Below are 25,824 nucleotides of genomic sequence, written 5' to 3' on the forward strand. Positions count from 1 at the left end.
TACAATAACCTCTTTAGCATAGCAGCTGTCAGGAGCTCTAGTGACTCCCAGAGGATGAAGAGTCTTGGACAGAGCTGGCCTTTATAAGGAAGGACAAGCCCTAAGCATGGATCAGGTGACTACTAAGCTTAGAGTATCTGATGTCAGATTACTAAGAAATTTACTTTGCCTCTAGAAAGTTGAGAGCTAAACTAGGACCACAAGAACTAGTCGTTTTTTGATAAATTCAATCACTGGGAACCCTAAGAAGCGGAGAGTGTGAAAGAGGATGGGGCACAGTTACCAAAAGCTGTGTAGAAAGTGAGAAGCAGGTCAGCATGCAAAGGATCGGCAAGATATTTTCACAAGGGATCACAATTTCCAGGCACCATCTATTTTGTTTTCTTTCCTTATTAAAATGGTGTTTGGTAGTCAGATGCAGGTAGAAAAAGGTACACAGGGACAATCTGTCATTTTTAATGTTCATTTCCAGGATTACACTCTGGCAGGTAGTTTTCAGCATTTAAGAATATAAGGAAGTGTTTTTTTTAAAGTTGTCATCAGTTAACAAGTATTTAAGTGCCTAATAGGTGTGAAATTATTATGACACTTGAAATTTAAAATACTTTATGGTAGAAGGGGGAAAAGGCTAAAATTTTGGAGTTATTTAAAGAATGAGCATAGAGAGAAAATGGTGATTTAAAAAAAAGACTTTCATATTTACAAGTATACTAAATGAAAAAGTAAGATTTTAGATTCTGCTTTTAAAGCATTTTTGAAATTTTATTGCTTCCTGAAAACATATTTCCTGTGTTCCTTTTAGCCTTGGCATGCCAATAATGAATTATGTAAGTTAGTAAAAACACAGTTTCTTCTAGTTAATGTTGAAAATGTCTTTAAGCCAGCCACACTGTAATTTTTTTAGCATAGATAAATTGATGAATTTATTCCATGAACATTTATTAAATACTACTATGCACAGTAGTAGAGGCAGTATAATATAGTAGACAAGGTAGGCCTTTGAATCTTCTGACCCATTTTAGCTGTGTGGTCATGAACAAATTACTTCTTAGTGCCCTAGGCAAATTTTTAAAATTATTTAAAAATATTCCTCTCCCTTCTGTTTTCTTCTTCACAGTAAAGAAAGGAAGAAAAACAAAATCCCTGTTACAAACATGTTATAAAACAAAACAAATTGCTGCAATGGCCAAGTTTAAACAAAAAGATCTCAGGTGGCTAGGTGGCGCAGTGAATAGAGCACCAGCCCTGGAGTCAGGAGTACCTGAGTTCAAATCCGGCCTCAGACACAATAATTTCCTAGCTGTGTAGCCTTGGGCAAGCCACTTAACCCCATTGCCTTGTAAAAACCTAAAACACCAACAATAATAATAACAATAATAATAATGTCTCATTCTGCATTCAATCAGGAAGTGGGTAGCATATTTCATCATGAGTCTTGTAGAAACATGGTTGGTCATTACATTGATTAGGGTTCCTAAGCTTTTCAAGGTTGTTTATCTTTACCATATTGTTGTTGTATAAAGTGTTCTTTTGGTTCCACTCATTTCACCATGCATCAGTTTGTACACATCTTCCCAGGTTTCTCTGGAGTCATCCTCTTCATTATTTCTTTCTTTTAGAAAAAAATATTTATTTTTCTAACAACATGCAAAGATAGTTTTCAACATTAATTTTTTTATAAGGCTTTGAGTTCCACATTTTTCTCCCTCCCTCTTTCTTTCCCTCCTCCCCTTGACAGTGAGCAATCTAATATAGATCTAATATGGCAGTCTAATATAGATCATACATAGATGTACTTTTGATCATTTCTTACAGCACACCCATCACATTTATATACCATAACTTGTTTGGTCATTTTCCAATTAATGGGTATGCTCTCGGTTTCCAGTTCTTTACCACCACAAAAAGTTGCTGAATATTAATTTTGTACATCCTTAGAACTTTTTTTGCTTAAGGCTAATCCCTCCTTGAGCAGGAATAGTTTACCTGTCATATCTATGGGGAGGAAAGAATTTATGACCATACAAGGGAGAGTGATCATTATGAGATGTAAAATGAATAATTTTAAATCAAATAAAAACAACAACCAATGCAACCAAGATCAGAAGGAAAGCAGAAACCTGGAAAATAATTTTTACAGTAAGTTTCTCTGATAAAGGCCTCATTTCTCAAATATATAGAGAACTGAGTCAAATTTATAAGAATATAAGCCAATCCATACATATACTCCTGACCATCCTCCAACCCCAGGATCCTCAGTCATCTCTGTCCCTATGCCAAATTGGGCTGACTTACAGTGATTTTTTTCCCTTATATTTCCTAATCAGGACTCAGTCTGATACCTTTTATACATCAGTTTGGAGAATATTGTCATACTAAAAAGAAATAATTGTTTTTACATTTTTTATAAAAATATGAGCAAATAAAATTTAGGGTCTTGTTTTAAGTGTCTTATAATTCTAATTTATTAATTAGTAAAATGATAATTATTTATTCTTTTCAATTCAAAATTAGCTTAGTTTAGAACTAGGTTTAGATCACTTTTCTTCCTAATGTGGATCTAAATATTTGTTTCTAATAATATACTTATAGTATGTTGGATTATATATTTTTAAAAGAAAGTTCATTTTGAAGGGATTTCAAAATATGTATCTCATACAGACATGTAGTGTCTCCATCAGAACTCTTTTGAAAAGGAAAACTTCCTGAGCTACATTTTGTTTTCAGTATCTCCAAACCAGCTGAACTTGTGACAACATCTCTGTGAAAAGTCATGAGCCAATAAACTTAGCTCTTCCTGGGGTGCTTTTTTAGCAGCTTGAAACCAACTGAATGGATGATAGTTATGCCATAGACTTTTCAAAATGAGTAGATTAGAGAGGAATTTGGGTATCTGTGCTTCTCTCACATTTAAATGGTTAGCTACTAATAACATGTTTTATAGTGGCAGAATAATAACTAAGGCTATGATAGAAACCAATCTAGTAGGATAGTTCATGTTGAGATTTATTTGCAGAAGGCTATTTCAGTGAGCAAAGCACTGTGCTGGTAATGAGAAGACAGAAATAAGTGAAAAATAATCCCTTCCCTTAAGCTTATATTCTTGAGGTGAAGGAAAAACAGGTGCAACATACAAGCATATGATCATGAAGTATTTATTAAACATCAATTATAATATGCCAAAAAGCATGCTAGAATCTGGGCATAAAAGATAAAGCATTAAATAATCAGTGTTCCCAAGGAGTTTATAATTGAGAGTGAGGATGGGAGTGGAGAACATGTACATATAAAAATATATACAAAATAAATGCAAGATTGTTAGATGCAAAGGAGTCACTGACAATTGAGGGGATCAGGAAAAGAACGGAAGAAGCATACCCTTGGCCTGGGATGGCTATCACATAGGAACAGAGAAGGAAGGTAGAGCATCAGGTGCAGGGAGCAGAGAGAAGGGGGATGATGTAGGGAGAGGTGGAAAATACAGGTTGGGGAGGGCTTTAAAAACCAAGCAGCAGTTTATATTGTATTCCAGTTACTGGAGTGTGAGTAGATGAGTGGCATGAGGCTGAAGAAAATCACTTTAGGTTGGAGTGAGGAAAGACTTGATAATGTTAAACTAAGAGACTACTGCAGTAATTTGGGAAAAAGATGATGAAGGCCCAAGCACAGGTAGTGGTTGTATGAATAGTGAGAAGAGGTCAGAGAGGTAGGCACGGTAAGATTAGGCAGCTGATTGAATTTGTGAGGTGAGTGGAGGCCAATGCTGAAATGATAAACTTGAGAGACTGGAAGGACAGGAATATCCTTGCTAGAAAACAGGGAAGTTTGTAAGGAGACTGGATTTTTTCATAGTAACACGAGAAGGAAGAGAGCCTAAATAATGAGAGGGATTAGGAAAGACTTCCTGTAAGTGATGGTACATGACCTTATCCTTAAGGCTAAAGGTTCTTAGATGCAGAGGTGCAGAAGAAGCACATTCCAGACATGAGGGGCAGCCAGTGAAAGGCATGGAGGGGAGAAATGTGCCGAGTCTGGGGAGCATCAAATAGGCCAATTTTGTTGAAATATTGAGTATATTAAGAGGAATAAAGTACAATAAACTTGGAAAGGTAGATTGGAATCCAGGGTGTGAAGAACTTTAAATGACAAACTGAAAGGTTCTTAATTATAACCTACAGACAGGAAGGAACCACTGAAGTTCCTTGAGCAGAATAGTGGTGTAATCAGATTTTTTTTTTTTTCTCTGTAGACAACTATGACACAAGTCCTAAGAGGACAGAATGTTCAGGAGGGGGCATGATCAGCACTGTTTGATGTTGTAAAAAAGTCTAGAAAAATGAGGTTGAGAACAACAAGTCACTGGATATCAGATGGCTTGGAGCAAGGAAACTACTGAACATAAATGTGTTTGCATTTGTTCTTTCTGACCACAGGTGTCACAAGTACAGTGGAGAAAGAATTTTATATATAGATACATATCTATATTGATATATGGAGATATATAATGGAGATAAAAGATATTTAGAGATATAACAACCTTAAAATAGACTTCCCAGGATAATTACTTTAGATTTACCTTACTGGCATTCATTCTCAAGGCGTCTTTTTAAGGTTGTTAGGTCCATTGCATTCATTTAACTTATACTGAGCTTTTAACTCCTAACAAATTAATTAATTAGGGTACAAAAAGGAATGTATAGAAGAAGTTCAGACTCTGATTAAGATCAAGATATCTAGAGAACAAATACAGGAAGAATATTTTAAACTGCATAAGAATATCATAGAGATTAACAGGGATACACAGCAAGAGGAACATAAGTACTTTTAAAAATTGTATTTTCTTTTTTTCCAATTATGTATAAAGACAATTTTTAACATTCATTTTTCATAGTATTTGAGTTCCAGATTTTTCTTCCTTCTCCCTTCTCCTTAAGACAGTAAACAATTTGATACAGGTTATACATATGAAATTCATGTAAAACATATTTCCATATTAATCATGTTGTGAAAGAAGAAACAGAACAAAAAGAAAGTGAAAAAATATGCTTTGATCTTGTCAGTTCTTTCTCTGCATGTGGATAGCTTGAACCTTTTGGAATTGTCTTAGATCATTGTATTACTGAGAAGAACTTAGTTATTCATAGTTGATCACCACATAATGTTGCTATTACTGTGAACAAGGTTCTCCTGGCTCTGAGGAGCAGACCAGATTTAATCATAGGATCTCTGGATTGGAAGCAACCTCAACGATCATCTCCTCTGCTCTGCACCTGAATAAAAATCTTTTCTGCAACTTTCAACATATGGTCATCAGCCACATCATCACTGCCTTCAATAATGGTTGAAACACTTGAAATATTATATATTTCCTTCAGAATCCTAAGAATAACAGAGTTGGATAAAGTTAATAGGAAACCTTGCTTTTATTTTCAGGGGTTTTATTGCTCAGCTCTATGAATAATTATAAATGGAAAATTAGACATGTTTCCTGGTAGAGCAGCCCAAGTAGACAATATGATTTGAATTTCCCTGGAAGTTGATCATTCTTCAGCAGAAAAACTCAGTCCTTTTGTAGAATAAGAACCTGATAGGGGTCACTGAATCATGGATTTTTAGTGTTGAACAGGACCTTAGAAAGAGGTCACCATGTTTCTGGATACTTAGAAAGGAAATTTACCATAGTAATGGTGACAAGGAAGATACTCATTAAGGTGATAAAATTAAGAAATGGAAAAATGAAGCAAAATATCTGTAGTATTCTGAAGTTGAATTTCTTGCTATTGTGAGAGAGCCTTATAAGGGAAATAGTTGAGAGGCCTGTCCCCTGCCATATATCCAAGCCAAGAAATATGATTTCTATTTATCATAGTAAGTAGTCTTGGCCTATCATTTAGAAGGAGATGATCTGCAATAAAGGGACTTTCCTTCATTTCATTTCTCTGATTCCATGCCAAAATCTTCTTGAGAAAATATTCAAAACTATGTCCAAACTTCATGATAGAGACTGACTGTGGTCATATTTCTTCCTAATAACTGCTACAAGGGACATTTCTATATGTCCCTTCAATCACCCCATTCCCCAGCATTAAATCAAATAACATAGTAAAATATTATAATAGGAAAGTTATATTCAGTAAATTTGATAATGCATCTTTGTAGTAATTTCCTTTGTACCAGTAGTGAGAAGGGAATGCTGTTTTCTGGTGCCTGGCAGTGCCTCATAAAGGGAAGACAAGTTCTTTTCTGAAATGTTTGATTTCCAGAATTTCTGGCCTGTGTGGGAACCCTGGCAAACTATTATTTTTTCCTTGTGTGTATTTTCTTTTTCAGACCCTTTTATGTGGAGCCCACAAACATTGTCAATGTAACTAATGATCATCCGAGGATCAGTGACCATGCCTCTGCCATGAACAAGCGAATTCATTACTACAACCGACTCACATCTCCCTCCAACAGGGCACTGGTGAGGGGGCAAAGCCCAAGTTTCTGATAATATATTGAAGTAAATGTAAATCTGCCACAGTATCAACCACGCAGCTCCCACATGCTTACCATTTTGGTCTAACCTTGAGCTGGCCTTGATGCCAAGGACAGCAGTAGAGAAGGCTGATGTTAGCAACTCTTAGCAGCTTTGCTAGTCACTTTGTCTAAAAACTGCTCTGGCCTATGCTCCTAAAAGGAGCAACAATGGAGACACCCAGCTAAATCCAAGTCATTCCCAAACCCAGAGATCTGGGAAAATAGGACCATTTTTAAACCCCAATAATACTTTGGGTCTTTGATGGACTACAATTTTGATTAAAATTTTAACTTTTTTTTTATTGTAAAGCTAGAGGGAGTCATTCATACTTTGTGGCAGACGTTTTTGTTTTTATTGAGGGGATATTGTTTTGGTAGGGCAAGGGATAGAAAGAGATAAAACTCAAGGAAAAATTTCAAAATATACTGTATTTTTTTCTTTTAGTTCGTTTTCACATATTTAAAGTCATTTTTCTTGTTTAGAAGCCTGAAGGTATAATGTGACTTTCATACAGAATAATCACATTAAGTATGCTAAGTAACATGAAAAGCTGAGAATTAAAAAGAAAAAAATTGGCCAACAAATTTTTTTGGGGGGGAGTGGAGATTAAGCTAGAATGGAGAGGAGCCCAAAATAATTATTTAGAGAAGAAAGAACCTGCATTTTTTTCTTTATTTTTCTAGACCTTCATGTTGCTAGTTGAGGTGGGAACCCTATGTTAATTTGATCTGACTCTAAAATGACCCTGAACCTTGTGAGACAGGATGGAACTAATTTCTTCTGTCAAGGACCAATATGACCCTTCTGGGTGGTACTGTTATTAGAAACAGGTTCTAATTTTTTCATACATGTTAAACATTAAGATTTAGCTTCAAATAAATTAGCCTTAGACATTAAGAAGGGTGAGTAAGCTATTTGACTTAAATTCATCGAGCTGTGTTAACCATATTGTCTACTCGGGCTGCTCTACCAGGAAGCAAAGAAATGAACATTGTGGTGTGCCTGCTTTTATGAACTTTCTCCACTTATGTGACTAAATTTCTCAAGGGGACTTCTATCTACATCAGACCACTTTTAATGCAGTGAAAGTTTATAGGTGTACAGGAAGAGCCACCCTTCTACCTTGCTGAGATCTTTGAAGAACTTTTAGTACCTGTAAAAAGTAGTAGCTGGATGATGAGAGAGAAATCATATCCTTAAGGAAGAAAAATAAAGTATAAGAGATAGCAAAATTACACAATAAGATAATGGTTTTTTTTTTTTTCTAAATTGAAGGTAATAGTCTTTGTTTCAAACTCCACAATTCTTTCTCTGGATACAGATGGTATTCTTCATTGCAGATAGCTCAGCATTGTCCCCGATTGTTGCACTGATGGAATGAGCAAGTCCATTAAGGTTGATCATCACCCCCATGTTGCTGTTAGGGTGTACAATGTTTTTTACTGGTTCTGCTCATCTTTCTCAGCATCAGTTCATGCAAATCCTTACAGGCTTCCCTGAATTCCCGTCCCTCCCGGTTTCTAATAGAACAATAGTGTTCCATGACGTACATATACCACAGTTTGCTAAGCCATTCCCCAATTAAAGGACATTTACTTGATTTCCAATTCTTTGCGACCACAAATAGGGCTGCTATGAATATTTTTGTACAAGTGATGTTTTTATCCTTTTTTATCATCACTTCAGGGTATAGACCCAGTAGTGGTATTGCTGGATCAAAGAGTATGCCCATTTTTGTTGCCCTTTGGGTGTAGGAATGACATTTTTAAAAAGAATCATATAATCTTAAGATTAGAAGGAACTTGAGAAGACATTCCAATTTTTCCTTCAAAGCTACAGGAATCTTTATAGCATTCCCTCACAAGCAATCATGTGACCTGTTTGAAGCTCTCCACAGACCAAGAGCTTACTTCTTCCTGAAGTGTTAGATTACATATTTGTAGAGCACTAATTTATGGGGAAATTAATCTCCAAAGTAACTTCACTGATTTTTACTAATTTGCCCCCCCTAAAGTTGAAGAAACAAATCAAATATTTTTTCTATGACAACCCTCCCAAGTATCTGACAGCTATCAAGTCTCCTAAACCTCTCTTCTCTAAGCTAAATATTTTTTCTGTTCCTTCAACCAATATATGACATTTTCCCACTTTTCTTCACTACCCTAATAAATATTCTCTGTATGTAGTCCAGTTTGTCAGATTTTTTTTTTCCCTTCTCTGAATGCTGCATCCAGAACTGGGCATCATGTTCTGGATGGGTTTTAACAAGAGGAGAATGAATAAATATATATATATATATATTAGTGCTATTTCTTCCCTCCAGAGGTAATATGTTCTGTTAATCCAGTCCAAGTTCACATCAGCTTCTTGAAGTGTTGTGTCTCTGTGGACATGTTAACTTACCTCCCCTGCCCTTCCAGTCTCTTTTCACATGAATGATTTTCTAGCCTTTGCTTCCCCTGTTGTGTACCTGTTCAGTTTTTAAAAAAAAATCATGTAGCATTTTACATATATTACTTCAAAATAGAATAGAGGATAGCAAGGAAAATATATATATCCTTTTCATCAAGGAGATTGATGAGAAAAATAACCTCATTCAAATAACTATATCATTATAGGGTGAGCTAGTAAACCTCTGCTCTAAATAGGTTATTCTGGCTAATTTGTTTCTTTAACTGGGAAATTGTGTTGGGGTGGGGGCAGCTAGATGGCACAGTGGATAGAACACTGGCCTTGGAGTCAGGAGGACAAGAGTTCCAATCAGTCTCAGACACTTACTAGTTGTGTGACCTTGGCCAAGTCACTCAGCCCTCATTGCTTCACGTCCAGGGCCATCTCCAGTAGTTCTGATTCATATCTGACCACTGGACCCAGATGGCTCCTGAGGAGAAGGTGAAGTTGTGACAGCACCTGATGTCATGGTCTTCAAGAATAATGGACAAACATTATTATTATATATTTATGCATGTATGTATAAATAAATAGTAGGCACATATATACATATGTTAAACACACCTATATATCTACAGAATGGTTTTATAGTGAGAGAAATATCTAGTTAGTATTATACATAGGTAGCTAAACAACTTTTCAGAGTGTTAGAAAGCAAACTGAAATAGACCAAAGACCAAAACTGTACTAAATGCAATTTTCCTTTTCAGTGGTTCTAAAGGCAGCTCAGAATCTTGCATTGCCACAGTATTATTATGACTTTTGGTTGTCATTGTATATTGCTGTAGATAAAGATAAAAATACTGCTGACCTTAGAAGCCTTTATAATTTTTTTTAAATTAATCCCTTATTGTGGTTAGTTTCTTCTTCATAAAAGTGAAGGAAAAAATACATAGCAAGTTGAATGTTCCAGGGAGTTGAATTCCATGTGATTCTTTGATTTCTGTGGCACTATGTTTCTCTTTAAACCAGGTTCTCTCATTTAACTTGAAAAATAATATTTTTAGTTGGTCAGGACTATGTGTCATTTATTTGTGAATACTATCCTGGACAGTGTTTGGTATTCTACTGCAAAATAAATAAATCTCATGACAACGTGGCTAGTCAGCTTACGTTTATTTTATTTTGTTGGTCTTTTTGCCAGATTGCACCTGATCATGTGCTTCCAGCTCCTGAAGATCTCTATGTATATAGTCCACTGGGTTCTGCCTTTAAAGTGGAATGCTGTGCTGATGGTTATGGTAAAAACACCAGTTTGGTCACAATGTATGTACAGCCGCTTTCTGACAAATTACTTAAGTTGTGTGGGAATGAAAGTGACATGGTGTGTTTGTTTTGTGGATATCTATTATTTCAATATTATCAGGAGCTCCCAGTAAGGAGATGACAGGAGTGGAGGACTGTATATGTATGTGCTATGCTGTGCTTTGATTTGAGGGTCCCAGAAAGTTCTACTAATAAGAGGACACTACCTGTGACTATCACAACTAGAAGTTGTGGAGAGAGAGAGAGAGAGAGAGAGAGAGAGAGAGAGAGAGAGAAAGGAGCATTTGAACTTAGATCTTCCTGATACCAAAACCATGCTTCTGTTCATTAATATCATATTTAAATTACTTTTAACTAACAAGTTTCAATTTCACACTAGCATTTCTTTGCTTTTTTTTTTCAGTTTCATGATTTGGAATACTATGATGGGAACATCTATTCTAAGTATTCCATGGGCAATAAAACAGGTAATTTTTCTGTCACTTTTTTCCCTAAAAATAATTTTTTCTTTTATCTTAAGATGTTATAGTAGAAATTTTATTAACTTTGCTGCTAAATTATTTTAACAAAATAGCTGATTAATCAGAATCCCATTCTTCTAAGATTCCTGAGCATTTAGAAAAAAAAAATTTATTGATATCTTTTGGTGTGGTTTTTTAAAATATCTTCAGATATTCCCTAACAAATTATATTTTTAAAGGAAAAAAGAGAAGAAATTGGCAAAAAAAAAATGATGTACATTAAAAAAAATCTGAAAATATGTGTAAGGTACGAGATCTCACTTCTTCAAGTATAGGATAGGTTATGTTCTTATTTCTCCTGGAACCATGCTTAATCTTTGTAACTTTACAACATTCACTTTTTAAATTTTTTTTTCTAACCACATATAAAGATAACTTTCAACATACTTTCTTTGTAAGATTTTGAGTTCCACAAAGATTTCTCCCTCCTTCTTTTTCCTCTCCCTTCCCCTTGACAGCAAGTAATAGAATGTGTTATATGTACAGCTACACAACTTTTACTTTTGATTTTGAGGTTTTAATCAGTTTTAATATTGTCCTCATTGTATGTATTGTTTTCATGGCCCTCCTTTGCTCTGTAGTAATTCATGTTGCTCTTTCCTTGTTTCTCTATTCATATCTTCATTTCTTACGTCACAGTAATATTCCATTGCATTCATATATCACAGTTAGTTTAGCCATTTCCCAATTGATAGGCATCCACTTTATTTCCTAATCTTTGCTGTCACAAAAAAGTGTTATTAATATTTGGATGTGGAGACTATCTTATCAGTCACCTCTTGGAGTGTAAACCTAGTAATGAAATCTCTGGATCAAAAGATATGGACATTTTAATCATTTTATTTACATAATTCCAAATAGCTTCCCAAAATTATTGTTCTATTTCATTTCATCAACAATACAATAGTATGCCCATTTTCCCATAGCCTCTCCAATTCTTTCTGAATCTTTGCCAAATTGCAGATCCTGGATATTTCTAAAGACTTTGGGGTTATATAATCATGGCCCATGTGCTATTTCTTGGAGATTTATAGCTTTGTATTTTCTTTTATAATTATATAAATAGTTTTATGTTCATCTGACAATGTTTTTAGCACTGTATTTTACAAGTAAAAACATTTTTATTTTTCACAGGCTGGATTTACCACTGGAATCTCTATCATCATTCTGATGGGTCTTTTAACTCTTTATTGCTGCTACAGAGTAGTAAAATCACGGACAATGATATGTAAGAATCTGACCCATTGAAATAGATGACTAATGTGGGTATTAATCAGTCATTGAGCATTTATTGATGTCCTTACCATGTCCTTAAAGTTCTCTTACCTCTCATTCTACAATCACTAATCTTTATTTTTTTAAAATTTTAGGTCACCCACATTTTACTTTTTTAAATATTTAATTGATGCTTTTTATAACACAATTTCTTCCCTATAACTGTGCCCCTAGAGACCTTTCCGTATAACAGCTACAAAAAAACAATCAAAACCAGCTGACACTGGGATCATATCTGACAGTATAGACAACATTAAGAACCCAAAATATATCACTACCACACCAAGAAGATATGACTTTTGTTAGATGGAAATATTCAAGATGGTATCTGCCTTTGAATCCAAGAAAGTTTGTGATTGAGAAATTCACTCATTTTTGATGCAATTTGCCATTCAAGAGAATCTTAAAGTTAGGGGAGACATGCGATGTATTCTATTTATTTATTTATTTGTTTGTTTGTTTGTTTATTTATTAGGTTTTTGCAAGGCAAATGGGGTTAAGTGGCTTGCCCAAGGCCACACAGCTAGGTATATATTAAGTGTCCGAGACCAGATTTGAACCCAGGTACTCCTGACTCCAGGGCTGTTGCTTTATCCACTGTGCTACCTAGCCGCCCCATATATTTTAAATGAGAACTTTACTTGAAGTATTTTTATAGGACTTATATTTTTGTCCGTTGAGGGTGAGTTTTTTAACTTCCATAAATGCTTCATATAAATTTGGAGGCACTTCTCTTAAAAGTAGAAATAACAATTTTGGAAAAACATTGGAAAATTTTTAGAAAAATATTGGGAAAATGCAATAAAAATATTTCTTTAAATTTCATCCAAGTTTGATATTCCTTCTTTTTGGATTTTTCAGACTTTTTTTCCCTTTCTCCCAAAATGTTTAGGCCAAAATATATTATTTCCTGGGGCAGCGGATAGGACACTGACCCTGGAATCAGGAGGATCTCAGTTCAAAATATATTATTTCCTGTATCCTACCGGGATAAACTAGAAGTCTGGAACTAGTTTATTTAATTCTAGCCCTTCTGTAAGTAAGCTTTCCTCCGACTTCTTGAGGTCCATTCTCAGTCTTGAGATATTTTTAAAATAAAATATTGAGAATCCCTTTAATAGGAAGAGGAGTTATTTTTAATTTTGGTGTCTCTGTATCAGATTTGGATTGGGCTTGGAGGTAGTTTAAACACATTCAGAAAATTGAGGGGTCGAAGGCTGTGCCTTTTTGTGAAGTTAGAGTTCAGCCTTCCCAACAGACTCTGATGGACACCTGACCTTGCCAAATAACATCTGAAAAATTCAATGCAACCATTCTAATGAGGATTATAATAATACTAGCTCACCTAGCACACTTTTAGGTTTATGTTAACACTTCATAGACATTGTCTCTCTTGATCACCGAGTGATTTCCTAGCTAATCAGGGACTCCTATCAGAGTTGTAGGAAAGCTATAAACAAATGCTAAAAGGTTATTGGTTTCACATTTTGCCTACATTTTGTGGGTAAGACTGAATGCCAGTTAATTTTTAATTTTCCTCTCCAATTATAGAATTATCACAAATATTTATAAACATGTTGAATTTACTTTTTTCCTTTCAGCTTAAAATGTGAGGTGGATTTAAATAGATCATTTTTATAGCATATAAATAATTGAATACATTTGCTAATTTCTTTGCCTCTGGGTGTTATTTCAAGGACAGAATTATTTCTAATTATTTCTAATTTTTTTTAAATTTCTTAACATTTTTATTTAAAATTTTGAGTTCCAAATTCCTCCTTCCTTCTTTCCTCTCTCCTCTACCTAATAAAGACTTATTTATAAGAGTTAAGTACAGGTATCAGTACCTGGCATACAAGAAACTACTTAGAGATACCCAAGTTCTTCCATTATTTTAACCCTCTAGATGCTGCCCTTTGTTTTCTTTTTTCTTTTTGCAAAGCAGTGGGGCTAAGTGACTTGCCCAAGGTCACACAGCTAGGTCATTATTAAATGTCTGAGGTCGGATTTGAACTCGGGTCCTCCTGCCTTCAGGGCCGGTGCTCTATCCACTTTGCCACCTAGCTGCCCCTTGCCCCTTGGTTTTAAGAGTAATATTTACTTAGAACTGAAACTTCTTATTAAATTGTTGATTTGATTATGAACAACTGTTTCAGGTCCCTTTTCAAGGAGTATTCTTAACGAACTTTTCCAATTTTTAAACTTTATAGGTTTCATTGCTAGTTTCTGTTCCCACAACATTGATCTGCATAGCTTTGTTAAGCATCTGTTGAAGAGCTGCTATATTTCCTCTACAGAAATAGCAAAATTTTAATAAGTGAACTAATTCCAGGGCATGTTATGTATGTCAGTTTATTAAGTACTCTATATACCTTTCAAAGGGGAAAGGGTGGCCAGAATGTATATACTTTATTTATATTTAAGAAATTGTCCTTTAAAGAAGGTCCACTGAAATAAACCTTTGCAATGTGAAGTAACTCAACCTTTTGATAAGCATTTTAAGATTCTTTAGAACTATGTTGAAATGGGGGCAGCTAGGTGGCGCAGTGGATAGAGCACTGGCCCTGGAGTCAGGAGGACATGAGTTCAAATCTGGCCTCAGAAACTTAATAATTACCTGGCTATGTGGCCTTGGGTAAGCTACTTAACCCCATTTGCCTTGCAAAAACCTAATAAAAAAACTATATTGAAATGAAATATTTGCCTTAATCTGTCCCATCTTACTTTTTTCCTTTGTCCAGCATCATTAGATACCACTAACTGGGAATTTCCAGATGTTTTGAAACATTATTTTGGCTCCTTTGGACATTGGTCTGGTCTACTATTCTCCTTGGTATCTCTCATTGGAGCTATGATAGTTTATTGGGTGCTTATGTCCAATTTTCTTTTCAACACTGGACAATTCATTTTCAGTAAGTAATATCTTTTACTCTTATTTTTTCTCCTATTAGTACTATAGTATTACATATAGTACTGTATAATGTTAAAATGCTGTGCTTGGATTCTGAGATGAGTTCAAATTCCACTCTGACTTTTACTAACTGCGTGTTGTTGGGCAAATTGCTGAGCCTTTCTAATCCCTGAGTTCTCATTTGTAAAATGAACTCAATACTATCTACAGGAATGATAATGCACCTCATAAGTTTGTTGTCAGGTTTGTGAATCTTATAGCACTGTATACATGTCAGCTACTGTTCTCACCTCAAGAAGAGAGGGAATGTAGAATAATATCTGCTTTTTACCAAACTGAAAAAAAAAGCCTATTTCACATTGTTATCATGGGACTGTGATCTTTGAAAACATTTTAACTTTTCATTGAATCATATCCTTAAAGCCATCAAGTAAAACGGATAGTCACACGTAACTTTGAGATTCCCTGGAAGTGTCTGGTTTTAGATTCCTCTTCAGACCTGGTGGATCCTCTGTGTTGTTAACTTGGAGCAGTGTGGAGGTGCTCGGGCTTCTCACTTGTCATAAATAGATGCATAGTGAAAGTTCATGTGGTCTAGCCATAGTATATTGCTTCTTCTGGCTTCACTAAAGCCTACTTTTATTTAGCTAAAATGCCATTACTTTCTTATTCGGATGAAATGTGAATTTAGAGAAAAGTTTCTCCCCTTTAATTCGGTGAGGGAGATAACAGCTGAACAAGTCAAACTAGGGAAAAGACTTTGCTTCTGATACTTTTGTGTAGAATAAACAAAAGCCCAGATCTGTCTGCTCTAGGGAAGGAGGCAAAAGACTGGACTGGCTCCCTAAGCTGTAAGGAGGACCTGGTTTAGCAGGCTCGACTTTTTTCCAAATCCTAAAAGCTGAGGCTTCAGTAACAGGAGGCACCCACAATATTCTTTTTTCTACAAGCTGTACTTCCACAAAGTAATGCAGGAGTGTCAGCATGCAATACTGAGGGAAAAGATTACAAAAAAGAAATGTTAGGGGAAATAAGGCATAAAAAACCCTGCAGCTTTTGACTGGCAGGCTGGGTTCTAGGACGTTGCACTTAACTTTGCTTCATGGGAACACACCATTGACCAAAGGAATTTTTTCTGGGGAAAGCATATGAAATTAAATGCTTGTGTGATACAATAATTGATTTTACTGAATTGTACATTGATTTTAATGACTCCCTATATAAATAGCTCTTAAAACAATGTATTTCTGAACTCTAACTTATGCCTTGCTGATTTCAAGCAATGTAACATTATCTTAAATAATAAGATAATTTGGAAATCACTTTGGGTGGGTTTTTTGGGTGGGGGTTGGTTGCTACAGAATTTGGATTTGTAGCTCTACTGTAAGAGTTGATTTTCAGTGTATTCCCTTTTTGGGGGTCTTTATTTTATATTGTTTTATTTTTCCTCTGGTTACATGCAAAAACAAGTTTCAACATTCACTTCCAAAACTTTTGAGTTCAAAATTCTCTCCTTTCCTCCTACCTAATACTTTCCCTTTCAAAGCAACATAGTATGGAAATCAGGAAACCACCAAGACTGTGGGATATTTTAAGTGAACTATTTTTGTATTAAGATGAGAAATAGGGGCAGCTAGGTGGCGCAGTGGATAGAGCACCGGCCCTGGAATCAGGAGTACCTGAGTTCAAATCCGGCCTCAGACACTTAATAATTACCTAGCTGTGTGGCCTTGGGAAAGCCACTTAACCCCATTGCCTTGCAAAAAAAAAAAAACCCTTAAAAAAAAAAGATGAGAAATAAATAGGTCAAGAAAATGTTAGATTATGGAGCAAAGATTAATGAATCAACTCTGCTAGATAAAAATTGAGATCTTTAGTGGATGAGTCATTTAAACTTTTATTATGTGGCTATATGAACTAGGCTCTAGAGATATAAATATAACCATGATATAATCCCTGCCTTCAAGAAACTTTCATATTTTTTGACAGGATGCAATATATTCACAGCTAAATAAGCACAGGCTATGTGCAGAATTTGTACATGGTGATTGGGGAGTGTAGGATCATAACAACTCATTAGGAAAGGTCTTTAAGAGGCAGCAATTGATCTGAGCCTTGAAGCAAGGAGAGTCAAGGAGTCTAGAAGGTGGAAATGGGGGACAGACAGCTTATGCATTTTATCCAGAGGCAGAAGTCAGACTGTCACATCCAGAAATTACCAAGTAGGATGATTTGGCTGAAACATAGAATGTGCAAGGGATAGTCATATGTAATCAACCTAGAAAGAGAGGTCAGAACCAAACTGCACAAGGCTTTATATGCTGATCAAAAGAATTTATATTTTATCCTTTAGGAATGAAGCACCAGCAATACTTCTTAAACAAGAGGAAGGAAACTGTCAGGTCTATAGTTTAAGAATTTATCATTTGGCAGGAATGTGAAAGATGGATTGTGAGATTTTTGGAGGCAGGGGAATGAATTAGGAAGAGATGAGAGGGTGGTGAGGGCCTGAACCAGAGTGGTGACTGAGTTTGGGGAGAGAAGGGGGACATTGACAGCTGGTTAGAAGGATTGAAGTTGACTTGTAGGTGACTAATCTCAGTAGATGGAAGAATAGCAGTGCCTTAAATAGAAGTAAGGACTTGAAAGGAGGAGCAAAGTTAGGAGAAAAGATACCTTTTCTGCTTTGGACAGACTGAGTTTGAGTTGTATATAAGACCCAAAGATGGAAGTATCTGGCAATTAGAAATAAGGGGATGGAACTCAGAAGAGAAATGAGGGATAGTTGTGTAGATTTTGAGAGTCATCTTCATAGATCATAACTTTAGAGATAGTTGGAACCTCAGAAGCCATCTAGTCTTACTATGTTACAGATGAGGTAACTGAGGTCCAGAGAAGTTGAGTCCCTGCCCCAAAGGTCACACAAGTAGTAAATGTCAGAAGTGGGGTTAGGTACACATTGCCCACAGTGTATTCATGTGAGCCAATCAGGTTCCCAAGGGAAAAGGCTCAGGATGGAGCTCTGAGGTTCAGCCACATCTAGGGGTAAGAAATGGATGATAGTCCTATAGAAGAGACAGCAGATAAGAAGAGAACCATAACAAAACAATGGCATAAAAACCTAGGGAGGAGAGACTGCCTAGAAAGAATAGTTGTGTAGACCATGAGGTCTACTACAGATGAATCTAAAATAGTTGCTACATCAGGCAGTGGGGTCAAAAGTGGAAAACTGTTTTAGTGAGACCTAGTGAGACCTGAGGATTTTCTAAATGAGTAGGAAGGAATCAGTAGGGAGGGAGGGAGATTGAAGGATGTGTGTGAGAAGAATGACTAATTTTTGGAGCAAAGTCATAAAAGCTGGAAAGAATAAAGGGCAGGGGAATGTATGCAGATGTAGTATGGAATGAGTCTATCTTTTCTGAAAGGGGCAAAAAAGAGGAAAGAGTAAATGATAATGTTGAGAAATTTGGAGAAGTGGAGAAAGGCACTCTAAGAGAATTGACAAATGGCTTTAATCAGTGAAGCTGATCTGGTTCTTGCTGTCTCAATAATAGCAATTAATAAAGTAATATAATATTTTTCATTTGGGGATTATGTAATACTTTATAAACAGTTATCTCAAGGAAGGTTTCAGAGGGACAAATTATGAAATCAGAATAATTTAACCACTTCATTCTTCTTCCTCTTTGGGGGGGGGGGGGATAAATGTATTTGTTTTAATTCAGAACACTACAATTCCTTCGGAGCCTAAAAATGTCATATACCTCAGTCTTATAGTTAAGTTAAAATCTGAGTTGAAATACTTCCTCTGGGATCAGGTTAATTTGCATGAATGTATTATTTCACTGAACTTCTCGTGTCTTTTAGGGCAATAGGTAACACACAGTTATCAGATATCTATGACAAAAAGAAGCCAAGTCACTCACAGACAAGAAATCAGGATTTCTAAGACTGGTGCACTAGTCATTATTGCCTAACAGTTGTTTTAGTGAAGGTTTCAGTATTTTGATCATATAAATGGTTTTTATTTTCACATTTCAGATTTTGTTCATCATGTCAACATCACAGACGATATCCTTAGTACTAATGATACCAATCCAGGTAAGTTGTTCTATAGTAGTTTTTTAAGTAATAAGTAAGAATTGTAGAACCAAAGCCTATAATTTTTACTTTAATAGTTGGAGGAATTCTTTGAACTTAAAATAAATATTTCACTGTTTAATCTGGAAGTCATTGTGCTTTATTATTCTCCCCTCTCCAAAGTTCATAGGGTACAGAATTGTTATTCAACAAATCAAAAGGAATTTGCTGACAGTAAATAGAGGTCAGTAAGCATTAAAAAGAAAGTTGGAGTTTTGAGAAAAATCTTGGCTACTCTTAGAAAAGAATCATTAGATCAAAATAATAAAAATTTTGAGGATAGCAAGTATGAACTGATAAAAGTTAGTAAAATTTTGAGTAAGTAAATTAGCATCTTCAGTATCAAGACTTCCTTTTCTATATTATTAGAGGACTGGTATTGCTGTAATTGCTCATTTGTGTAGTAGTATTTTCACATTTTCAAAGCCTCAGACAAGTATTCTCATAGGAGAGATATTTGCAGCCCATAGAGGTTCAGGGACTAGGCCACGCTCACAAAGCTACCAAGAAATAGAACTTGAACCTAAGTTTTTTGGACTAAGTTCAGAGGTATTTTCTGAGTATCACAATAACAAAACCTAAAGTCCAAATAAATTAAGATTCAGAGGGCTTAAATAACTTCTGAAAGTTTATGGAGATACATGTTAATAAGATAAGCATTCACAATCAGTTTTGTCTATTAGTTATACCTAGGAAATGAAAGAATTAACAACTTTTACCACTTGTGATCATTTCTCCTTTCTTCCCAATCTAGCGATTTTGCTAACTATCCTGAAATCTCTACCTTATGCCCACCTTCCCCACAAAAACCTTTGTAGGAAGCAAACCAAACCTTGATTGACTTAAAAGAAAATGCCACCATCAGAATTACCCTGATAACAATTGATGATATTATTAGTATATTGCTGTCTAGGAAGGATTTTATTCATTAAATTTTTTCATCATATGTTTCAACAGTTAAGTGTCAGATTGAAATCAGATTATAGGTGAAGTCCATATTCCTTCCATCTTATCTTTTGCTTACGTCATTGTAATCTGATTCCTCACTTGTACCATCATGTAATCACCTGTGACAAGAGCCAGTCTAAATTATTTAAAAGCCAGATTGCATTATATTTCTGAGTGATTGGTATTATTAAAAAAAATCGAATTTAACCCTCTTTATACTGTAGCTTAGGAGCTTTAAAAAAACAACCAATGCTAAGCAAGAAAGTAGTAATCTCTTATCTACTTAACTACTTGCATTTATGTGTGGCATTTTATATCTTGGAGAGAAGAAACGCAAAGTTAGAAACTATTATTAGAGATGGACAAGCTATTTTTATATTTGACAAAATGTGAAACTTAATCATTTGACCTGGGTAAATGAATTCTTTAGATGGGTTACATCTACATTTTGCCCAGGTGTTTCTTTATATAGAACAACTTAATAGCAAATACTGAAAATATTATTCATAAAGAAACTTGTTTGAATTTCTTCCCATAATATAGGGAAAAATTATCATTTGCTAATCAGTTCCAGGAAAGTTTCATTACATTGACTGTCACATTCTCTAGCTGTCATCCAGGCTCATAGACAATTATGGGATCTCATGTATTGAACCTTAACTAGATAGTTCCCTTAAATTCTTATGTATGAGGTGGCTAGGTGGCACAGTGGATAGAGCATCAGCCCTGGAGTCAGGAGGACCTGAGTTCAAATCCAACCTCAGACACTTCCTAATTACCTAACTGTGTGACTCCATTTGCCTTGCAAAAACAAAAAAAAAAATTATGCATGTCCTCATTGTTATTATTTCCTATGTAGAGATCAGCACATAGGTTTTTTAATAGATACAAGTAGATAACTAAAGATATATCTATATAGCTAAATATTTCTGTAGGGGTGCATGTATGTCTGTCTGTGTGTATGTGCGCACACACATTCATCTGTATTTATATATGAACTGAATAGTGTAGCTATGGTGTAATGTAATAGTCAGTAATTATATTATATGGCTTGTTGATGGAATAAATAAACTTTAGGTTGTCTTCAAATCTGTGCATTCATGGATATGGCATTTTTATGCTTTATATAAAAACCAATGAATCTTCCAGTCCATTACTCCTTTTTTGACTTGCCTTTCCAATTCAACTAAACATTTATTAAGCATTTCTTACATGTCCTAAGTACTAGAGAAACATAGACAAAAAAAGTATCTTGTTTGCTCATAGGAAGCTTGTATTCTACTAAGTGGAGACATTGGGTAGAGATACTATATATTTCCAGGTAAATAAGTACAGTGTAACTTGAGGAAGAAGATAGGATAAGAAGTTGAGTTCAGGAAAAACCAGGGGAGACTTCACAAGAAGATAAAACTGAGTTGAACCTTGATAAAAGGTAAGAATTCTCAGAGATATAGGTGAAGGAGGACATTCCAGTCACAAAAGACAGTCTATATAAAAACTTAGAAGCAAGAGATAGAAATTATATTTTGGGGAATGATTTGGTGAGAATTTGGAATGAAAAGGAATAGTCTTAAGTCTAAAAAGCAGGGGCAGACAGGATGAAAGGAGAGAGAAAATAGAATAAATGAGAGTGGGAAGAAATAGAGTGGAGGTACAGCTAGTAATAGCAACTGTGGGGGAAAATATTGAAACTACTTCTCTGGTGAGCTTATGATAAAGAAAGCAACTCACCCCAGAGACAGAGCCATTGAAATCTGAACACAGAGTGAAATACAATTGTTCTCTCTCTCTCTCTCTCTCTCTCTCTCTCTCTCTCGGGGGGTTATGTTTACTCTTTTAACACATTCTATTTACATCAATGTATGGCATGGAAACAATGTAGAGACTATCAGCCTTCTGTGGGGGGGAAGGGGGGGAAATTGTAGAATTCAGTCTTGCAAAAAATGATGGGCATATATCACTATTGTATATAACTGGAAAAGCAGGGGCAGAACCAGGATGGTGGAGTACAGGCAGCAACCCAAATGAACTGTCTCATCATTCCCCTCCAAACAACTTTAAAATATTGCCTCAACTCACATTCTGGAGTAGCAGGGTCAAGGCTCAGACATTTTTTTCAGGAAGTTATCAGGAGAACCAACCCAAGGCATGCATGGTGGTGGCACCATTGGTAGACCTTAGAGATAGCTGTGGCAGCAATAACTTCAGAAACTTTTAGCCCAGAGAGAGTAAGGAGATTGTACCAAGTGGTCAAAAAGAGACAAAGGAGATGCTATTGCTGGCACTTGGTATAGTTGGCCCTAATTAGCAACTCTTGTCCACACACAGTTTTGGATCACAGCTCCAGGGCAAAGAGGATCACTAGGGGTCAGTCACAAGGAAGCAAAGGGCCTTAGGTGCAATTCCAAAGGGAAGAGGAGTGAGCCCTTTTGGCTGCAAGGAAACAGGGACCCTTGGTAGAAGATCAAAGAACTAGGAGTATAGTGACCACATTTCTCCCAGGAACATACCACCTTGGAAACCTCAAAAACTTGCAAACCACAAGAACTAGCTCTGAAACAGCAACATGAGCAAACTTGGAATATTGCCTCCCCACCCTGGGTAAACAGCCCAACATCAACATAAAGTTCAAAGTCAAGAATTAGGCTGGAGAAAATGAGCAAAAAGTAAAATAACAACTAGAAGAAGCTACTAGGATGGCAGGGAATGAAATACAAACTCAGTAGAGGACAACAGTATAAAACAGCTACAAGCAAATTCTCAAAGAAAAATGGTAATTGGACAAAAGCCCCAAAAGAATTTTTGGGAGTGACAAGAGTGCTAGAGGAAAAAATTGGGAAAAGAAATGAGTGATAAAAGAAAATTATGAATTATGAAAATTATGAAAAAAAAGCTTGTTAAAAGAGGCACAGAAAATAGTGAAGAAAAGAACACCTTAAAAAACAGAATTGGCCTATTGGTAAAAGAAGTGCAAAATTTATTGAAGAAAAGAACTCTTGAAAAAAGCAGAACAGGCCAAATGGAAAAAAAAAAAGATACAAAAGCTAACTTTAAAAAAATCATTTCTTAAAAATTAGAATTGGAGAAGTGGAAGATAATGATTCCATGAGACATAAGAAACATTTTTTTTAAAAACTGAAAAGAATGTTAAAAATAAGTTTTTTTTTAAAGGAAGAAAAGAAATAAGGTATTTTGGAGCCAAGTTATGAAGGGCCTTAAATGCTATCCTGAGGAGTTTGTAGTTTATCCTAGAAGCAATATGGAGCCACCAAGGGTTTTTGAGTTAGAAAGTTTACAATGAGTGAACATGTAAAACTGAAAACTTAGAGGTAAGTTTTGTCAAACATAGAATGCAAGGACAATTTAACCTCAAGATTCCTATGCCGACCAAATGCTTAGTCATCCCAGGGGTGATTGTCAATTTATACAGCATGTTATGGCAAAGACCCATGAAGCTAGGGGAAAAGGAAACAGGGGTTTTTAGCAGGGTATGTGGGTTGGTACATTGATTAGGTCCCTCAGAAATGAACTGAACTCACACTGGACTCTGGCTCTATAAATTAATTCCAACATAATGGATGAGGAATGAGGCATACACAGAAGAAACTCATAAGTTGTTGGTTCCAGATTTCTGAGTCCTTGGCTTTCATGATGATTGTGGTTTCAAATAAGATACTAGTGTATTATAGTCTGCTGCTTTGATTAGGGATGCATTGTGAATGAGTGTGGGAAGTGGCCCCCAGGATGTTTTATTTGTAAATACCACTAGTTCCAGTTACTAACTGCTTATTAGCTATATTTAAGTAGTTACTAAGAACTCAGAAAGACCTAAGTTTTGATTCTGACCCATATTGCTTGCTAGCTATGTGGTCTTGTCTTTTCACCCCTTTTCATTTTCTTCAAGTAAAAAGGGAGCAGTAGAGAGAACACTAGTTGTTTATCTATCAAGCTAGATAATACTGAAGTTAATGCTTCAATCAAGGAAGAACAAGAGATACCCAGTATTTCCTAGGAAGCAAACTCTTAAGGTCGGATTCAGAAATAGAAATTATTCCTGTGGTACCTATACATGATGTTTTAAATAAACAGTGTAAACCAGAGTTCTGGTGGAAGAAGCAATAAATATCACTGACACTTAGTGCTCAGGATCCATGACTTTAAATACATAGCCTATTCAAAAATGATAAAAATGGATGATTATGTTTGAGGAAGGAGGATTACAAAGTAGCATTGCATATTAGGAAGATATTTAATAAATATATTCACCAAAGAAATCTAGGAAGCAGAGCAAAAAAAAATGCAATGGATGGTAAAACAGCAAAAAACATACTCTGGCAGTTTCAGAGGGGATATAGATGAGAAAATTTTTTTAAACATATAACATGTCACAATAATAATGGAAGATTTTAGAGACCTAGGAGTGTACTAGAACTCTTTGCCAAAAAAAATAAAGCAGCTAATTATTGCCTTGCTTTTTTTTTTTTTTTTTTTAGTTTTTGCTAGGCAATGGAGTTAAGTGACTTGCCTAAGGCCACACAGCTAGGTAATTATTAAATATCTGAGGCCGGATTTGAACTCAGGTACTCCTGACTCCAGGGCTACCTAGCTGTCCCTATTGCCTTGCTTTAATGATATCTCATTCTTTTAAATGCAGAGGAAATAACTTTTATACTGGACCTGATTCTGATCAAATGAAACTGCTCTCCAAAATTACTATTGATCTTTTGTCAAACCTAACAACTTTTCCTCAATTATCATTCTTCTCCACCTCTCCATAGGATATAAACATTGATCTCTCTTCCTGAACCTTCTCCTCCCTGGTTTTTCATGACCCTTGTTTCATTTGGTCCTCCTTTTAGCCCCCCTTTTCTAAATCCTTATTAGTGTCTTGCCCTTTAGCTGGAGACATGCCTGTTCTTGGTTTTCTTGTTATCTCTGTCTTCACAGTCTTGATGATCTCATTAGCTCCCATGGAATCAAGTGTAATTTCTAAAATAATGACTCAGCTCTGTAGATTCGGCCCCCGTTTCTCTTCTGAGCTCCTATTCCACATCTCTCATTGTCAGTTGGACATTTCTATATGACCTGTTTAGGTATCTAGGTATCTCTAATTCAAAATGTCTAAAACAGAATTATTGTTTCCTCTTAAGTCTTCCTAGTCTCTTTCAAACTTTCCTATTTGTCAGGGACTTGCCATCCTTCCAGTCACCCAGACTTTTCACCTCAATGATGTTAACTTCTCCTAGAACATCTAAACAGAAGTTTTCAAATCTTCATTTCCGTGACATCTCTTCCACATTTTTTCTTGTTTCCCTCCACCCAGATACTCTCTCACCTCTAAGATGAAATATTAGCTTCTCTGTTTGGCTTTTCAAAGTCTTCTTTGTTTGACTCCATCCTTTCTTTCCAACTGTCTTTCCACTTACAAGGACAATGACTTTCTTGCTGTTCCTCATGTCCTTGCCTTTATGCTGAACTTTCCCATGTGTCTGGAATGTTCTCCTTTCTCACCTCCCCCTGCTGCTCATCTCTTTTCCTCCAAAGTTGCCTTATATCTACCTTGCATATGTTTTGTGTCTGTGTGTGTGTGTGTGTCTGTGTCTGTGTCTGTGTACTGTGTTCCCCATTAAAACATAAACAAACTCTTTTGGTTTTGTCTTTGTATTCTCATTACTTACCACTGTAATCAGAATTGCTTAATAAATGTTTGTTTAATTCATTCATTCATTCATTCATTCATTGATAATAAAAGGAAATTGTGAGAGGGGGTATTGTGGAGTAACCATACCATG

The 25,824-nt window shown here is 35.6% G+C and overlaps 1 protein-coding gene across 2 annotated transcripts in view; it reads left to right on the forward strand.

Moving 5' to 3' along the window:
• Window positions 1–25,824, forward strand: part of SLC38A9 (solute carrier family 38 member 9) — a 98,988-nt gene that overhangs the window by 19,428 nt on the left and 53,736 nt on the right. For both annotated transcript variants that reach the window (XM_074205880.1, XM_074205881.1), the window contains exons 3-8: window positions 6,331–6,463; window positions 10,116–10,237; window positions 10,641–10,704; window positions 11,893–11,986; window positions 14,775–14,945; window positions 18,986–19,045. In XM_074205880.1, coding sequence (XP_074061981.1) covers window positions 6,331–6,463; window positions 10,116–10,237; window positions 10,641–10,704; window positions 11,893–11,986; window positions 14,775–14,945; window positions 18,986–19,045 — 644 coding nt within the window. The remainder of the gene's footprint in view (window positions 1–6,330; window positions 6,464–10,115; window positions 10,238–10,640; window positions 10,705–11,892; window positions 11,987–14,774; window positions 14,946–18,985; window positions 19,046–25,824) is intronic.

The sequence above is a fragment of the Macrotis lagotis genome, chromosome X, assembly GCF_037893015.1.
Source record: "Macrotis lagotis isolate mMagLag1 chromosome X, bilby.v1.9.chrom.fasta, whole genome shotgun sequence".
NCBI classification, from domain to species: domain Eukaryota; kingdom Metazoa; phylum Chordata; class Mammalia; order Peramelemorphia; family Peramelidae; genus Macrotis; species Macrotis lagotis.